This window comes from Homarus americanus, unplaced genomic scaffold (genome assembly GCF_018991925.1).
Source record: "Homarus americanus isolate GMGI-L3 unplaced genomic scaffold, GMGI_Hamer_2.0 scaffold23598, whole genome shotgun sequence".
Taxonomy (NCBI): Eukaryota; Metazoa; Arthropoda; class Malacostraca; order Decapoda; family Nephropidae; genus Homarus; species Homarus americanus.
In genome coordinates, this window is record NW_024731054.1 from 5,055,816 (window position 1) to 5,072,751 (window position 16,936).

The following is a 16,936-nucleotide window of genomic DNA, read 5'->3' on the forward strand; positions in this document are numbered from 1 at the left end:
AATGGTGATGTTGACTGTCCCACTGCGAATCTATCTCTATGTTTGTCTGTCTGTCTGTCTGTGTGTGTGTGTGTGTGTGTGTGTGTGTGTGTGTGTGTGTGAGACCAGGAAGCCCCACCTTAAGGTCAGGTGCCTCTGTGAACGTGATAAAAGCTACCACCTCGGCTTTTCTTTTCCCTGAACTCGACTCTTATCAGCACCACACAGTAACGCGAATTACTGGTGGGACTTGGCTTAGGTCTGCCTGTCTGTCTGTCTGTCTGTCTGTCTGTCTGTCTGTCTGTCTGTCTGTCTGTCTATCTGTCTGTGTGTTTGAGAGGCTTTGTTTTTTAAGGAATCTCCCCATTCCATCGGTCAACATCAGACGGGATATAGACAAAGTTCTCTCATCTTAATCAATGTCGCTGCCAGAGTCTCCAGAAATACCTCCATCACTCACAGCTCTCGACAGTAACAATATATAGTGTAGTTTAGTACATATTAGTTTTAATAATAGACCCGTTTATCATATGTATATATAAAAAAAAATCATTCGTGAAAGTTATTGAGAGAGCTTCGTGTATTACGTTATCAGACACGGTAACAAGACGTGGTGTGTGCAGCTTATCAATGTAACACACGCTGGTTCTGGATCCTGTGGTAATGTTAAAGGTCACCTGAGTTACTTTAAATTCAGGTAACTCTTTTTATAACTTAACCTGACCTGAGCTGATCTGATCTAAAATCATTCACGGCTCAACTGGGTAGGTAACTAAGGGAAATAAAGTCTGTGATCAAATTATCGTAACTAACATTATCCATCCTAGCCTCACGAGTTACCATAAAACAATATATTATTATTATTATTATCATAGGGTCTGGCTGTCCTCCCCTGCACCTTATATTAACTCATGCATTGAAGCAACAACAAGCACGCGTCCACCAGCCTTCTATCTGTAGTGGTGTTCGTATATGTGGTAGGAGGATAATGAAAGCCCTGAGTAAGATAAATAACAGGAGAGAGGCAGTCGGGTCCCCCAGCAACGACTCTCAGCAGGGCAGTAAACCTCGGCTATCAGCTGGTCGCAGGGGGACGCCCCACACTCACCCAATTTGTAGGGCTGATATTTTTACAAAGAGATTGCTTTGGTCCAGCACACAGAGGGAACAGTAAAGGGTTAATATTATTATTTGCAGATACCTAGACTGTGGCAACAGCAATACAATATCGGCCACCAACACACTCATTCATATTGGAGTTACAAATGAACTGCAATGTTGTGGAGTTAAATCGTAGTCGGATTGGGAAGGTTTACGTGGAATAGATTTTTTTCAATAAATGACGTAGGGAGAGATGATTAGACAAGTCTCATTATACAATGTGTTCATCGAGGCTTCCCCTTGCTGAAGATTAAGGATATTTGAATTGGTAGGGGCTGTGTGATGTATTCAAAACACTCCAGCAGGGAATTCCACACAGTACTAGGCGGAGGTGTGAGCAGAAGTTCCCCAAAAATTAAAAATGTTGACAACCATATAACTGTTTCTCTCACACGAATATTTCAATGTTATATAAGACTATTCTTGATAAACTTGAGTTGAAATTATTTGTTTCCAATGTTCCATACCATCAGACACACACACACACAGACTGTCATAACCATTCTGCTTCTAATTTAACTTTACTCTTTACAATGTCATTCATCTCCCCATCTACATTTTTGGATTTAACATTATTTGGGTATACTGTGGCCTCCTCTTATGGGTATACTGTGGCCTTCTCTTCTGGGTATACTGTGGCCTCTATTACCTCCTCTTCTGGGTATACTGTGCCTCTATTACCTCCTCATCTGGGTATACTGTAGCCTCCTCTTCTGGGTAAACTGTGGCCTCCCTTACCTCCTCTTCTGGATATACTGTGGCCTCTTCTAGGTATACTGTGGCCTCTTCTAGGTATACTGTGGCCTCCCTTACCTCCTCCTCCTCTTGAATGTCTTCTTGATACGTGTAAACCAATTCCCTATAAGACGCTAGAGAAACAGTGTCCGGCAGTCCTGATCCATCACTCTCCATCACCCCCAGAAGGTTTGCTGGCACACTGGGTCTCTCTCTCTCTCACACTGGGTCTCTCTCACACGCTGCATCCCTTTCTCACCACACCGGGTCCCTCCCTCACTCTCACACTGGGTCCCTCTCTCACACGCTGGGTCCTCTCCTCACCACTGGGTCCTCTCTCACCATTGGGTCCCTCTCTCAACACTGGGTCCCTCTCTCACACACTGGTCCCCTCTCTCACACTGGGTCCCTCTCTCTCACGCTGGGTCCTCTCTCCCCACGCTGGGTCCCCTCTCTCACACGCTGGGTCCCTCTCTCACACGCTGGGTCCCTCTCTCTGGGTCCCTCTCACACGCTGGGTCCCTCTCTCACACGCTGGGTCCCTCTCTCACACGCTGGGTCCCTCTCTCTCACGCTGGGTCCCTCTCTACACCTTGGGTCCCTCTCTCACACTGCTGGGCCACGCTGGGTCCTCTCTCTCCTTCTTTGGTCCCTCTCTCTCTCTCTCTCAGCTCCCTCTCTCCCTGGGTCCCTCTCTCTGTTGGGTCCCTCTCTCTCTCTCTCACACGCTGGGTCCCTCTCTCACACGCTGGGGTCCCTCTCTCACACGCTGGGTCCCTCTCTCACACACTGGGTCCCTCTCTCACACACTGGGCCCTCTCTCCCTCACACACTGGGCCCCTTCACACGCTGGGTCCCCTCTCACACACCTGGGTCCCTCTCTCACACACTGGGCCCTCCCTCCTCACACACTGGGCCCTCTCTCACACTGGGCCCTCTCTCCCTCTCCCTCCCTCACACACTGGGCCCTCTCTCTCTCACACTCTGGGCCTCTCTCCCTCTCACACACTGGGCCCTCTCCCTCCCTCACTGGGCCCTCTCTCACACTGGGCCCTCTCTCTCTCACACTCTGGGCCTCTCTCCTCTCACACACTGGGCCCTCTCTCCCTCCCTCACCACTTCAGATAAACACCTACTGTCAACATTTATTGCTTCTCTTCTTTAATAATTTACTTTATTGTTTCCAAAACTCTTGATTATCTCTGTTATTCCTCTTTCCTTTTTTGTGTGTGTATTTCACCCCATTTGGTCCACTGGGGAATAAATTGGGGGATGAGTAACGTAATTGGTTGGTAGATCGGATCACACGGAACTCCCAATTTAATTCTGATTTTTCTTTGTTACTTATGAGGCAATTTGTATTATTATATGCCGTGTTTATTTACCGTTTTGTTATTCATATTTCATCATTTTTAATATCTCTCTCTCTCTCTCTCTCTCTCTCTCTCTCTCTCTCTCTCTCGCGTACGCAGGAATCCTCATGACCTGCCTGCCAGAAGGACCACTCCGGGGTACATTACGTCTTTCTTTTTTTTAAACACACGGACACTAATGACCTTCCTTAATACCGGGTTACATCACAGCGAACTAAGAGAATTTCCTCTTGCCCGTCGTATTTACACTAGAGATTAATACAACAGCGGATTTTGTATAAAGACAATAAGAGAAAAATGTCTTGAAATAGCTTATCTGATTCAACTTGTGGTTAAAAATGAAAATATTATTATATTTATCTACCTAATATAATCCAAGGTTACGTAGTTGTGGCAGAAGTGGATCAGCTGTCAGGTGAAACTAGAATTTTTTTGGCGGGAAACGGCGGAAAGTGCGTGCGGTAGATGCCAACACATTAATTCCCATAAATATCTTCATACAATGATGGCTCTCGGGTGCAGACGGCAGTGGGCGGAGTCATGCAGTAATTTGTAAATCTCTTATAATCTGTTTTCTTATATAAATAATGTTTATATAAGGAAATGTTTATTGTGTCGATATTTTTACTTGTTGTCTTATCCCCTTGAGTACGATGATTTAACCTCCTCGAGTACGATGACAAACCCTCGAGTACAATGATTTAAACTCTTAAGTCATCAAGGGGTTAAATCATCTAACTCGAGGGGTTTTCATCATACGTAAGAGGTTAAATCATCGTACTCAACGGTTTAAATCATCGAACTCAAAGGTTTAAATCATCGAACTCAAAGGTTTAAATCATCATACTCAAAGGACTGCCATCGTACTCAGTGGGATAAATTATCGTACTTGAGCGATTGTTGTCACTTATATTATTGAATTTTACGAAACTCTTGTGATCCGGGGAACCTCTGCTGGGGACCACAGCTTAATGTTATAGAACAGAGTGAGGGAGATTACCTTAAAGCCTCGCTAATGTGGTGAGGTTAGTGGCTACTGACGGTGATGAAACTGCTGTCTCATACCACCACCATCATTAATATTATAAACAAAGGGGTAGAAGGAGGTCCACGGTATCTAAGGCTTACTTACACCATCTATATCGACCCTACGTCCCCCCTCTACCTCCTACCTCCTCCTGTCACCAACATAACCAACCACCACCACCAACCACCACTTCTAAAACACTCCCTCACTATCACCACCACTAACACTCCCTCACCACTAACACTCCCTCACCACCACTAACACTCCCTCACCACCAACACTACCCTGGTCATGTTTCACCAAGAGACCCCTGAACCCACGTACCCTGTCAGCACGAGAGAAGCTTCAACAAACTACACTTCTCAATCTCTCTTACTGACAACGTACAGGAGATTGAAAAATAAAACTGAAGGAGAAAAAAGAAGAGAAGAAGATAGGAGGGGAGAGATAGAAGAGTAAGAGAAATAGAGAGAGTGTGAGAGAGAAGAAAGAGAGGAATGGAGGAAGACCAGTCACTGTTACCAGGTTTTTTTTTTTAGTCATCTGTTGTGTGAGGTGGATCTAGGGAGAGAGATACCGCAAAGAAAGTGTGGTGAAAATAACTAAGACAACAGTAAGAAATATACACACACATATATATATATATATACTTAATTATATCGTCAGCTTACATACATGTTATACAAAGTGAATTATAACATTTGTATTAATTCACGAGGCTCTACATTATTAACTTGTTGTGTGTACTGATTTTAAGCTTTTACTCTCGTATATTTGTAAATAATTTAGCATCTACTTACACCTGCCCCAAGCCGACACCTGCCTCAAGCCGACACCTGCCTCAAGCCGACACCTGCCTCATACTAACACCTGTCACCTTCACTTTATCTAACAATTAGACTGGTCTAATTTTAATTCTGTGTGGGAGGCAGTATGAGCTCTGGTGTAGGTCCTGCAGCAAGACATGGTGAGGAGGGGGAGGGCGCTGAGCCACAGGTGTACTTCACGTCTCCTGAGAGCACCTTCTAACATTTCTTCCTTCACGTGCTTGGGTCCTGAGGGGACTCAAGGAAAGTGGAAAGCAAATTGTAACTCTTTTCGTAGTGCTTCACAAAATTTGTTCCTGATGACTGTGGTAGACATCAATTTAATACATTACCTTTAACTTAACTTAACTTAACTTAACTTAACTTATCTACTATTGAGCTGATAGACTTGCATTTCACTTAATATTGGCTTTTTTTCTTATCAAAGGACACCACAGAGCATTTTGGATTCCTCTCTGAATGAAATGGTGAATTTATCCTGAAAATTGTGACGAAAACAAGTGACTTGAGTTAGCAGACAATCTCCCTGTATTTGTCCATCTCCGTATACATATTTCCCTGAGGTAAACACACACACACACACACACACACACACACGTCCCTCCAGTTTACGTATCATTAATATTCTTCTGGGCCACCGAGAATCATTCATTTAGTTGAAGCTGCAAGAATATCTGACGGATGCATTCAGTTAAAACCACGATATGTTCTTCCCCAACCAGAATGTGTTCAGCTATTGTGTGGGAGAGAGGAAACACCGACAAGTGTGTGTGGGGTGAGGGGCCGTGTCTAGTCTTCTACAACAACCACCAATTTCCACCTCAGGTTTACCCGATATCTTGTGAGTCCAGACCATTCACTACCATTCACACTCGCTGTTATATAGGATGTTATTGGTGGTGTCTTTTCTTATGTATCATATGACTGTTCCATTGAATTAGATTGTATGAAATTAAATCCCTTTACTGTATTTAAACTAAGGGAAATGCACACGTTTGTTTTACTAGTGTGTTTGAATATTGTACGAGTCTTAACCTTCTCCTCTTACTTTTAACGTATTGTTTTGCACCTCTCACTGTTGTTCCCTCCTTTTATGAGCTCTATACACGTTCCTTCACTTAACAAACGCTGCAATAGGAGTAAAAATAACCAATTAAAAAAAATTAGGCTAACAATATTCACTTCAAAATACTGCTATTCTAAAATGTTATACTTATTAAATAAAAAAATCGGTCCCCCAAAAGCACTGTATACTCCGCTTGTTGTTCATAACCACAAAGATATACATAAAAACAAAATAATATCAACAGAAATATTTTATTTATTGATTTCGAAACTCCAAGTGACACAGTTGTAAATCTCCTCGCGGTCGCTGTCATGATTACGAAGCTGCAATGTTAGTGTGGGATAAACCTGTGTGTGGGACGAATACAAGGGGGGAAACTCAATGCTGACAGAAACAAGGGGGCGCTCACACACACAAGGGACCACCATCACACATCAGTCATGGTAACTTCCTCACTTAACGTGATCTAATCTTACACGTAACCTTTCCGTCAGTTGAGAATTGGCCAAATATGAATTCTCACCACTGATAAAATCCTGCATCAAAACCCCTGTACACAGGAAGGAATCCAGGGGGTTTGCGGGTCCGGGCCCCCTTTTCATCAGAAAACTTCGATACTTTTTCTTTAATGCAGTAATGTACTCAGGCGTTTTTGTATAGTAAAATTTATTTTTATTCTTACGGGGAATAGCCCACCCAGGCACGGGTCATCGACCCACAACGGGGTCTGGGGGGCGAAAAAATAAGAGTAAAAAGAAATTAAAAATAGAAGAGAAAAAGACTGTTAATCTACACCACGAAGATACCAGAAAACCGGCTTTTTAAGGTGAGACAGATTGTGAGAGTATGGAAACACAGAAGAAGGCAGAGCATTCCACAGTTTGGCTGTGTGAGGAAAGATGATGTACAATAACTATTCTAGTGTGACTGACATCCACACAGAAACGGTGGGCACCGCGGGCAAGACGTGTGTTACGAGTCCACGGCCTTGCCGGCGGTACACAGGATGCCAAATCCACCGAACATTGCCCGTTAAAGTACCTGTAAAAGAGAGAGAGTGAAGCAACATTGTGGCGAAGAGAAAGGGAAGAGAGACTATCAACTAAAGGAGAAGAGTTAATAAGACGAAATGCCATTGATTCCACCCTATCTAAAAGTTGGACAGAAGAAGAGCCACCCCAGATATGAGAGCAGTACTCCAAGTTAGGACGAATGAATCCCTTATAAACTTGAAGCAACTGCTCAGGAGTGAAGTGACTACGGCATCTTTACAGTATTCCCAACTTTCTGGAGGCAGCTTTAGCAATGTTGTGGATGTGTGGCTTCCTTGACATACTAGAGGAAATGGTGAGGTCTAGCATATCTATTTAGAATTTGGCCGAAAGATTCCGTCCTGAAATGAGATTGGTGGTAGATCTTCTATTTTGGAAAGTGTAAATGGTAAATTCTTAAATACAATGTTCTATTACAATTGAATTTAAGCAAGTTTCTACCTCCCCATTCAGAGATGCTGCACAGATCCGCATTGATAGATGAAATATCAGCTCTAGAAACGGGCCCAGATCTGGTTTGAGAATTAGGGGAGAGGGAAAAATGTGAAGAAGAGTGATGAGTAGAATCATCAGAGTAAGAGTGGATAGAATTGGTCGTAGTGTGAAGTAAATCATTGATAAAAAGAAGGAAGAGAGTAATCGAAAGAACAGAACCCTGTGGAATACCAGTATTGGTAGAGAAAGAGCGAGAGATCGATCCCCCAACAACAACTGCCACGGATCGGTTCTCAAGGAAGCTAGAAATTAAAAGACCAAAGTGGGGGAGAGAAACCATAAGAGGTAAATTTAGAAAGCAAGGACCTGTGCCATACCCTGTCAAATGCTTTGGAGATGTCGAGGGCCACGACGAAAGTTTCCCCATAATCCCTCCGAGAGGATGACCTAAGATGGGTGCAGTAGGAGAGCAGATCACCAGCAGATTTAAAAAATGGACTCGCTACGCACTCCATGTTCCCCCCACTTACAACTTATTTGACCCCCCTTTTTGATATTCTTGGATCCGCCCCCGAATTACATGGGCGTAGCTGGGAGGTGGGCAAGAGGGGGCAGTTCCCTCCCCCCCTGGATCAGGCTAATGTTAAAATGTATAAACAACAAATACCCAACAAAAGAAAAGGATTTAGAATCTAACTTAAACGAAGGGAAGAAAAAAAGGAAAACATTAAAATATTAACTCACCTAGCCCAACTGTAGGGGCTTACCTATCATCTTACCCCCTACCCCCTCCCCCCTGAAAAGTTCCAACGGACCCTTTGCCCTTGCACTTCACATACTGACTTGGTTAGGTTTCTGAACCTATCCAAAATCACTGCCCTGCTTATTATTAGTGGGGATCCACCTCCTGAAACTCTTGGTATTTCTCTTTAATTAACTTTGGCAAGTGTCGCTTGATTCACGGAGCGAGGTTGGTGTACGGGAGGTCAGTGGCCTACTAACTGAGCCAGCCAGGTGCGTGTTGAAACTTGGAGGCACTGTCTCGGGAAGGGAGCCAGCAAGCCGCACGCTATTAAAAATCCGAAGCTGCAGCATAAGCTTTTTTCTTTGTTACTCAATACTCAAAACAAAATTGACCCAAGGGCACGACCATGGTTGATGACGTATAGTTGCACAAAGATTTGACCAAGGAATATCACAAAGAACTATTAGTCTTAAGAGAGGTCAATCCCAAGGTAATAGGCAGCTACCAAACAGGGAGGTACTACCGTCTGGGAAGACATTGGAAGCATAATGTGTTGTCTAATGGTAGACCCTGCTGCCATATGGCACCACGAAAATTGTGACCAAGTCCCAGGTTGCTGATCTAACTTTCTGCCTCATTTACACACAGTTGTAGGGTCTCAATTGTTTCTCTTACTATTGACAACACAACATACATATATTGTTTCTCACTCTTGATCTTTTTTCAATTTTTGCATTTCTTTATTATTATTATTATTATTATTATTATTATTATTATTATTATTATTATTATTATTATTATTTCGCCCCCCAGGCCCCGATCTGGGTCAGTGACCTGTGCCCGGGTGGGCTAATCCCGTAAAATAATAATAATAATTAGTTGGGTGCTTGTCGTCGAGATGGCGCTGGTGTGTCGGTTGTTGTTGTTGGTGGCACTCAGGTCTCACTGTGGGGTCCGGGGGTGTTGTGTGTTGTGACCACCAGCTGCTGGCACCGAGGCAGAGCAGTGCTGCTGTATAGGTATAGTGCTGTAAATTAACCTGAGCTTAAATTGGTATTCCCTTTTGGACGTTGTGGATGGTGTAGAATATGAGTGGGCCAGTTGTACTGTTCTTGTTATGAAATATGTATGGATGTTGATGCATTGAGACAGACTGCCTTGTTTACAGACCAGGAAAAACATGTATGTACTCTCACAAATGTTAAGGTGTTTGCCCCACTATGTAATTGAAAGGGTTAATATATAGGACTAACCCGCCGATGCGGCCGTATCATCTCGGATGCAGAAAATGCCTCAAATTCCACCATATCATAGTAAGTTCTTTCTGCTTAGTATACCGGGGAAGTTAAGTAAGGTTAGGTAGGTTTGTTGGTTGGTTAGGTCTGTTCTTCATTACTACAGTTGTTAAGTAGCTTTTATTTTAAAAATATCAACTTTTTAACTTATTTCCACAAACTACTAAAGTTTCCACTATAATATAACAATGGAAATCCGGCGATTATTCTAATTGTTCTCAATCAAATTAGCTTACGGGTTAGTCCTATATAATTACCATTGAAATAGTGTAATGAAATGCTGTGCAGTATTATTGGTCGTGTTTGTATGAGATAAAGTAATGTGCCCGTACTGTACTGTAGTACTCTATATCATCCCAGTTCAACTGGAATTAGGAACTTTACTAAATATAGATGCCGCAGTGTATGGACTTAAGTGCCTAAAATGAAAGAAATACCGCCTAATATTAATGACTACACCGCTGACTCCTCATTTGTTATTTTCATCAGTGAGTTCTGATATGATAACCTTTTGGGGGGGTTAGTTTAGGTTAAGTTAGGTTAAGTTGAACTTTTAAATAAGGCAGTGGATATTTTGCAGTGACCAGCTAAGTTCATACTAATGCTAGTTTACCGTGAGTGCTATCTGATTGGCTAATCTTCCATTTCCAGCAAATAACACGAGAACTGGAAATAACCGTGACAAGCGGCATTTGGCATTTATTTCGCCATGAGTCAATTGTTGTGTAGCTATAAACGTACCTAACCATATTTCTGTTGTGCATGGGAACTTATCATAAAAAGCGACATTTACTAGAACCTAGTAGAACCTGACCTAACCAACCAAAGAAACTGCCCTTACCTTGTCTAACTTCCTAGCCAGGGGGCGGACCTCCCCGTCGTATTAAACAGAAAGTACTTAGCCAGTCAGAGCACACTCACGGTAATATAGCATTAGTAAGAACTTAGCTGGTCATGGCAAAATATGCTATGCATTTAAATGAACACTTATTAATGCATTTGACAGTACTACGACAGTGTCTACTATAAAACACAGTGAAAGTGCGTCTTTTTAAATTTGTTTTCAATGAAAAATCAGCGGTGGTGTAGTTGTCGATAATTACCAAAATACTAAACTGTATTAATCATGGGTGGTGAAGCTAATAAACGTGGAGCAGACGGTTAGCATCCCAGTGTGTTTAAATATTTTCTACAGTTGTTTGGGTGATACTGAGTAATAAAAACAAAATGATAACTTTGTAATATTTTTTTTCTTTTTAGTCTGTCCTTCGATCATAAATTACTTGGTAGTGGGCAGGGCATAAAAGGAGATGGAAATAACAAGGTACAGGTAAAAACACTGTGAACACTGATCATATAGCAGTAATTTCACATCTCTACAAGCTTTGTAGATGGAGAAATAAATATTTACCGTAATTATGACGCTGTCTGATCTCCCGTAGCGACCATGTTTTGGTTCACATTGTCTGCTGTACGGGAGCGTCCTGGTTCTTTTTTTACATATCAAGAAACAAACAAAGATCTCATCAGTCTTGTTTATTATGGTTTAGATTAGATTTAATTCGTTCATTTTTTGTAGAGATGTTGTTTGGACGATAGTAAGTTAGAAAATCAAAATGACATTGCACAGGTTAGGAAGTTAGGTAAGGTTGGTTAGGCTCTAATTGGCTCTGTACATTGTCGCTTTAATTTTATTACTCAGTATCATCCAAACAACATCTGAAAACTGGTGCAATTCCATAAAGTCTTTCGGTGCTAACCATCTCCACCATTACCGTGAAGGTTGGGGGGAGGGAGGTTAAGGAAAGGGTTACTATTTTATTTCTTAATACAGATTGTCCTTGAGTTACCAATGGGTTACTTTCCTGGACCCTTTTTGTAAGTTAAGACAGTGTTAATTCCATAGGTTAGGTGGTCAATTTATGACCCCCACCATGTATAAGTTGTTTGTGAGAGAAACGTCATCATAGAAAAGTGTCTTAGAATTGGCTGAACGATTGATTGCAAAGATAACTTTCCTGAGGTTCTAATTATGTCCTCTACTGTAAATTGACCAGTCAGGTTAGAACACAACCCTGCTCATACAAAACAAAAATATTCCATACATGACAAATAATGTAAATAAAGGTACAGTACAGGACTGCTTCTTGTCAGTCGTGGGAAGGACAAGTTAGATAATATTGATCAACATTTTTATATTTATTTATATTCTTATTTTTTTTCAGAGAAATGTTATCCTTATACAAACGAAATTGCTCACTTATGCTAGAAAGATGTTGCATGGAGTTTTTACCAGTGTGTGGATGTTCATCTGTGTCTGGGAGCAGCACTGAGCCGAGTGAGAGGCCTAATATGCTTCCCAAGCAGGGAAAACAAAAGGTGAGTTAAATTGTCTTAGTACTGTAATTATAATGTTATTTGCAGACTTGACAGCATCATTAGTGAATTTTGAGTGGGCCTAGATTCTGGATTTTTAAAATTCTAAAATTTAAATGCTTGCTTAAACTAGATTTCAAAATTACTTTAATTACGGTACTTAAATCAAACTATATTTGTTAAATTTATTACCATTATTATTATAATTATTTATTGAAACAGGAGTGGATTATCCAACCTCAGGCAATTACTACAATCAGCCATTCAGCATTTATAGAACACTGAAACATATTTTAATTCTTGATTTTTTTTAGGAGTGTTTCTAATATTGTTTTTATAAATGTTTTTAACAAATGATTTAAATAAATTTTTTTTAATGTTGAAATTACCAGGATTGAAATTGACCGGAAGTCAAATTACCTGGAACCGTATATTTTAGTTTGTTTAACAATTACCATACAGTAGTTAGATAGGTTTATTGTTGTTTCTGAACCAATTTCATGTTTTTAGGTATATAATATTGGAGTTTTCTTATTATTGGGGAACCGAAATCTTATTTTTTTCCATTTTTGTTATTTGTTATCCAAAAATTTTATATCTTAATGGTTTTCAAGGAACCTAACCCAACTGAATGACGAGGGATACCTGTATGATGTTTTGTTGCTTGTAAGATTTACACTTTGGATCTCATGCCCAGTTTGTTTTACAGAGAAGGGAGGTGGATCATAAGGAAGCACTTATTGATCCACAAGAAGTAAAGTGTGATTGCATTGGCCCAGCAGACCGTCATTCTAACTTAAGGATCACCCAGTTTTATATCCCGCCCAGTGAGACTCCCCTGCAGCGACAGTACCGAGAGGCACGGACTGAAACACAAGGATGGAACCAGAGTTTTTGGAGCGATCACAATGCAAATTTTAAGAGGGTAATTTATGTTGATTTTACCTGTGAAGGTCTAGTGCTGTTAATTAATGGTTATATGGATTTAGTAACCTAATTTACCTTTTATTGGGTTTAATTCAGCCCAAGGGTAGTTTGGTTAGATGAAGAGTCTGTATTGGACCACTATTGTATTCCTTTAAATCAAATATAATAATATTTTACTATGAAAACAGATATTTGCTCGATGTGTTAAGACTGCAGCTCATCACTTCCACCTGGTACAGTGGCTGACTCATTTTGTGTTGGTTTACACCTTGATAGAACTACAGTAGCTGAATGGGCTGAAACAACCTTGCAATAATAGCCAACTAAGGAGGCTAAATAAGCAATCCTTTGTTGTGTTTGTTTCATAAACGATATGCCAGAAGCTTTGCTCTCCTCCATTCATGTGTTTATGGACGATGCCAAGTTATTCAGGCAAATTAAGAACCAAACGGATTGTGAAGTGCTGCAGAAAGATCTCTCTGCTTCAAGAGTGGTCAAAGGAATGGCCGTTAAAAATTAATGTCACAAAATGCAAAAAAGATGCACCTAGGTCATACCAACATTAAGGAGGCATATCACATATCCTAATGGGATGAAGAAACAGCATTAACTAAGACTAATTGTGAAAAGGACCCGGTTGTGTATGTGACAACAAACTTAAGCTCTTGGACCGCTTCTTGTCCAATCAGTGAAGTTAAGGAACGTTGGGTCTGGTGAATACTGTACAGTATTTGGATGGGTGACCGCATGGACCTAAGAACACTAGATTTTGCTAGCATTAGTACGTACATACTCTACTGGAAACAAGCCTTTCGTGGCTTTGTCTGTTGTCCTTGGTTAAATTGACTGAATAACAGTAACCTGTATTATCAGTTATTATTATTTAAGGTGATTCAAACAATTTATCCAATCTCGCACGCCACAAGTTTTTAAGTTTCCATGACCATGACAAAAGTCGTGTGGGACCAGTCACATGAGATCTGATTATCATCGTTGTTCAGCCAATTTATCCTACAATATATATATATATATATATACAGTGGTCCCTCGGTTAACGAGCACAATCCGTTCCAGCAGGTTGCTCGTTAACCGAAAAACTCGTTAACCGAAACCATTGTTTCAATGGGTTTTTGGGTAATTGGTTCCAGCTCACCGAAAATTGCCTAAATTCAACAAAAAAGGTAGAAAAGTGGGTAATAATAAGATATGATGTACATGTGTCATATAAGTCAGGTATAGTAAAGTAGGTAGAGTACTGTACACTGAGAGGAAGCACCCACGGGAAGGAAGTGTCTGTGTTAAGATAATCAGATTCTTGGCATTAGTTTTGAATATTGATAATTTTTTGTAATGTCTATTGTTCATAATCAAAGGAGGTCTCTAATTTACTCTCAGACCCTCACGAATATTAGAGAATTTTAAATGTTTTACTACAGGAGTATGTGGGAAAATGCTAAACCTTTTTCTTCAGATGGGAGTATATGATCTGTTCTACATGAGCATGTGTATGCAGTAATTACTCAACAGATACAGTAATTAATTTTTTCATTGGCTGTACAAACTTATAAAACACTTACAATTTATTTTTCAGATGAAGGAAGAGTTCATTCAGGTGCGTTTAAAGGAAAAATATGGAGATAACATTAAGGAACGCAAGACTCTGTCAGCAGATGACATGTCAGAATTCTATAAGAGATTTCTAGATGATAATAAAGATTTACACAAACAGTATAACCGAGAGTGGTACAAGAAGAATGCTAATAACGTTCTCCTTGCAGCGAGAGTTTGGTTTCAACAAAGAGTGAACACGAGAAGGTGAACACGGTATGAAGAAGATTTGTTGTGTAAAATAGGATATGTACCATGAACAGAGTTTAGTGACATAATTAATATGAAAATTCCACATCGTTTTTCACAGTTGTTACCGAGATGAAAAGATGAACAATGACTAAATTTACTGAAGTAACTGAACACTTGCACTGGTAATTTTTGTCTTTATTAATCATGACCTTATGTAATATCTATATGCACTTGTAGTCCAAGTTATTAACAAGTCAAAATAGGTTGTCGTGTGTGACTAATAGATTTCCTGCTTTTTCAAGTTCTCTATGTTGTTGTACCTAGATACAGCCATTGTGTGCATGTACAATAAGGATATTTTGCTCTTCATGTCTCTTGAATGAATTAGAATAAGCCACTGGGCATGGTGACTGAGACAAACATGGCGAGAAGGAACAGGTTTCACCGGTGTGTTGTGTGCGGCACAAATAAAAACGACAATAAAGACCTGAGGTTTCATTACTTCCCAAAGGACAAGAAAAGGTAAGTGCAGTAGATATATTAAGTAAGCGTAACACAAGTTAAATCATATTTTGAAAATCAAGCAGAGAAGATGTGAGTAAAACTCACAAACCAGAGCTCATTTTCTATATACAGTACAGTAATACCCCAATTTACACGGTCAATTGAACCCGTGGAGGTCCGTGTAAAACGAGAAACGCGTGAATGGAATAACAGAACATATGGGATTAATTGAAATAGAGACTGGGCCGACTCCCAAACTCCACTTTTTCCAACACAATACCTATGTTGAAGTAAAAATAACATCTTAATTTTGTGATGGTATGCACACACAATACAGTCGCCAGGTTAATGTCTATTCACATAATGGACTCAACTGGCTCCTCCCTCTCTGAGAAATGTTTGGGTGAAAACACTAGATTTTAAAGTACTGTACAGTAATGAATAATGCATTGCAAGACCAGGAATATTTTTAATATACATGTCATATTTTGCACAAAAGATAACATATTTGCTCTGTGTAAACAAAATTCTAAAATTAGATCTAAAATTTGTACGTCTAATGCAAAATCCATGATGTTTATATTCAAAATGATCATCATATTGTAAGAATTCCAGCAATGTAAATTATATTCTGGCCGGGTAATTTGTATGAATTTTATGAGCTAAATAAAAAAATTATACTTCACCCGCGTATATGAGTAGATGCACCGCGTAAAGTGGGAATTCCGGTTCTGGCAGGGTACCACGTAAATGTAGAAACGCGTAAACGAGAACCGCGTAAAGCGGGATATTACTGTACTTTCCTTGATTTTCTTCCTCTATAATTTTTTACAAAACTGAGCCAGAAACTCTTAGGGTTTGATACTATCGGTAGTTCGCTCTTGCGACTCAATCTGGCTGCCGAGGTCACAAACTATTCAAAGTGACTGTACAACAGGTAACACCACGGAGCGTTTGAATATACATGCGTCATATTTTGCACAAAAGATAACATAGTAAACAAAATTCTAAAATTAGATCTAAATTTGTATGTCTAATGCAAAATCCATGATGTTTATATTCAAAATGATCATCATATTGTAAGAATTCCAGCAATGTAAATTATATTCTGGCCGGGTAATTTGTATGAATTTTATGAGCTAAATAAAAAAATTATACTTCACCCGCATATATGAGTAGATGCACCGCGTAAAGTGGGAATTCCGGTTCTGGCAGGGTACCACGTAAATGTAGAAACACGTAAACGAGAACCGCGTAAAGCGGGATATTACTGTACTTTCCTTGATTTTCTTCCTCTATAATTTTTTACAAAACTGAGCCAGAAACTCTTAGGGTTTGGAACTATCGGTAGTTCGCTCTAGCGACTCAATCTGGCTGCCGAGGTCACAAACTATTCAAAGTGACTGTACAACAGGTAACACCACGGCCTTATTAACCCAGCATTGAATGTGGTTATAGAACTTAATTTTCACAAAACACTTTCATATTAATGTTAACTTGCCTCCTTTTTTTCTTTGGGAAAATGATGCTGTAGTCTACTTCCCAAATGTAATGAAACAGCCGACACGCAACACAATATTACCACCGTTTACATATAATTACTTCCTCTGTATTTCTTAGTCTGTTGCACACTA

The 16,936-nt window shown here is 40.2% G+C and overlaps 1 protein-coding gene across 1 annotated transcript; it reads left to right on the forward strand.

Moving 5' to 3' along the window:
• Positions 1-9,297: 9,297 nt before the first annotated feature.
• Positions 9,298-15,284, forward strand: LOC121867547 (cytochrome c oxidase assembly factor 8-like). Its single transcript, XM_042367554.1, has 4 exons — positions 9,298-9,419; positions 11,921-12,074; positions 12,781-12,996; positions 14,590-15,284. The coding sequence occupies exons 2-4, from the start codon at positions 11,925-11,927 to the stop codon at positions 14,815-14,817; spliced, it is 594 nt and encodes a 197-aa protein (XP_042223488.1). The 5' UTR covers positions 9,298-9,419; positions 11,921-11,924; the 3' UTR covers positions 14,818-15,284.
• Positions 15,285-16,936: the final 1,652 nt, after the last annotated feature.

What these genes read in the sequence shown, in the direction of transcription:
- LOC121867547 (XM_042367554.1), top strand. Translation starts at nt 11,925, where the DNA reads ATGTTATCCTTATACAAACGAAATTGCTCACTTATGCTAGAAAGATGT. An exon ending in CCAAGCAGGGAAAACAAAAG is followed by an intron (nt 12,075 to 12,780) that starts GTGAGTTAAATT and finishes TTTGTTTTACAG; the next exon opens with AGAAGGGAGGTGGATCATAA. An exon ending in ACAATGCAAATTTTAAGAGG is followed by an intron (nt 12,997 to 14,589) that starts GTAATTTATGTT and finishes TTTATTTTTCAG; the next exon opens with ATGAAGGAAGAGTTCATTCA.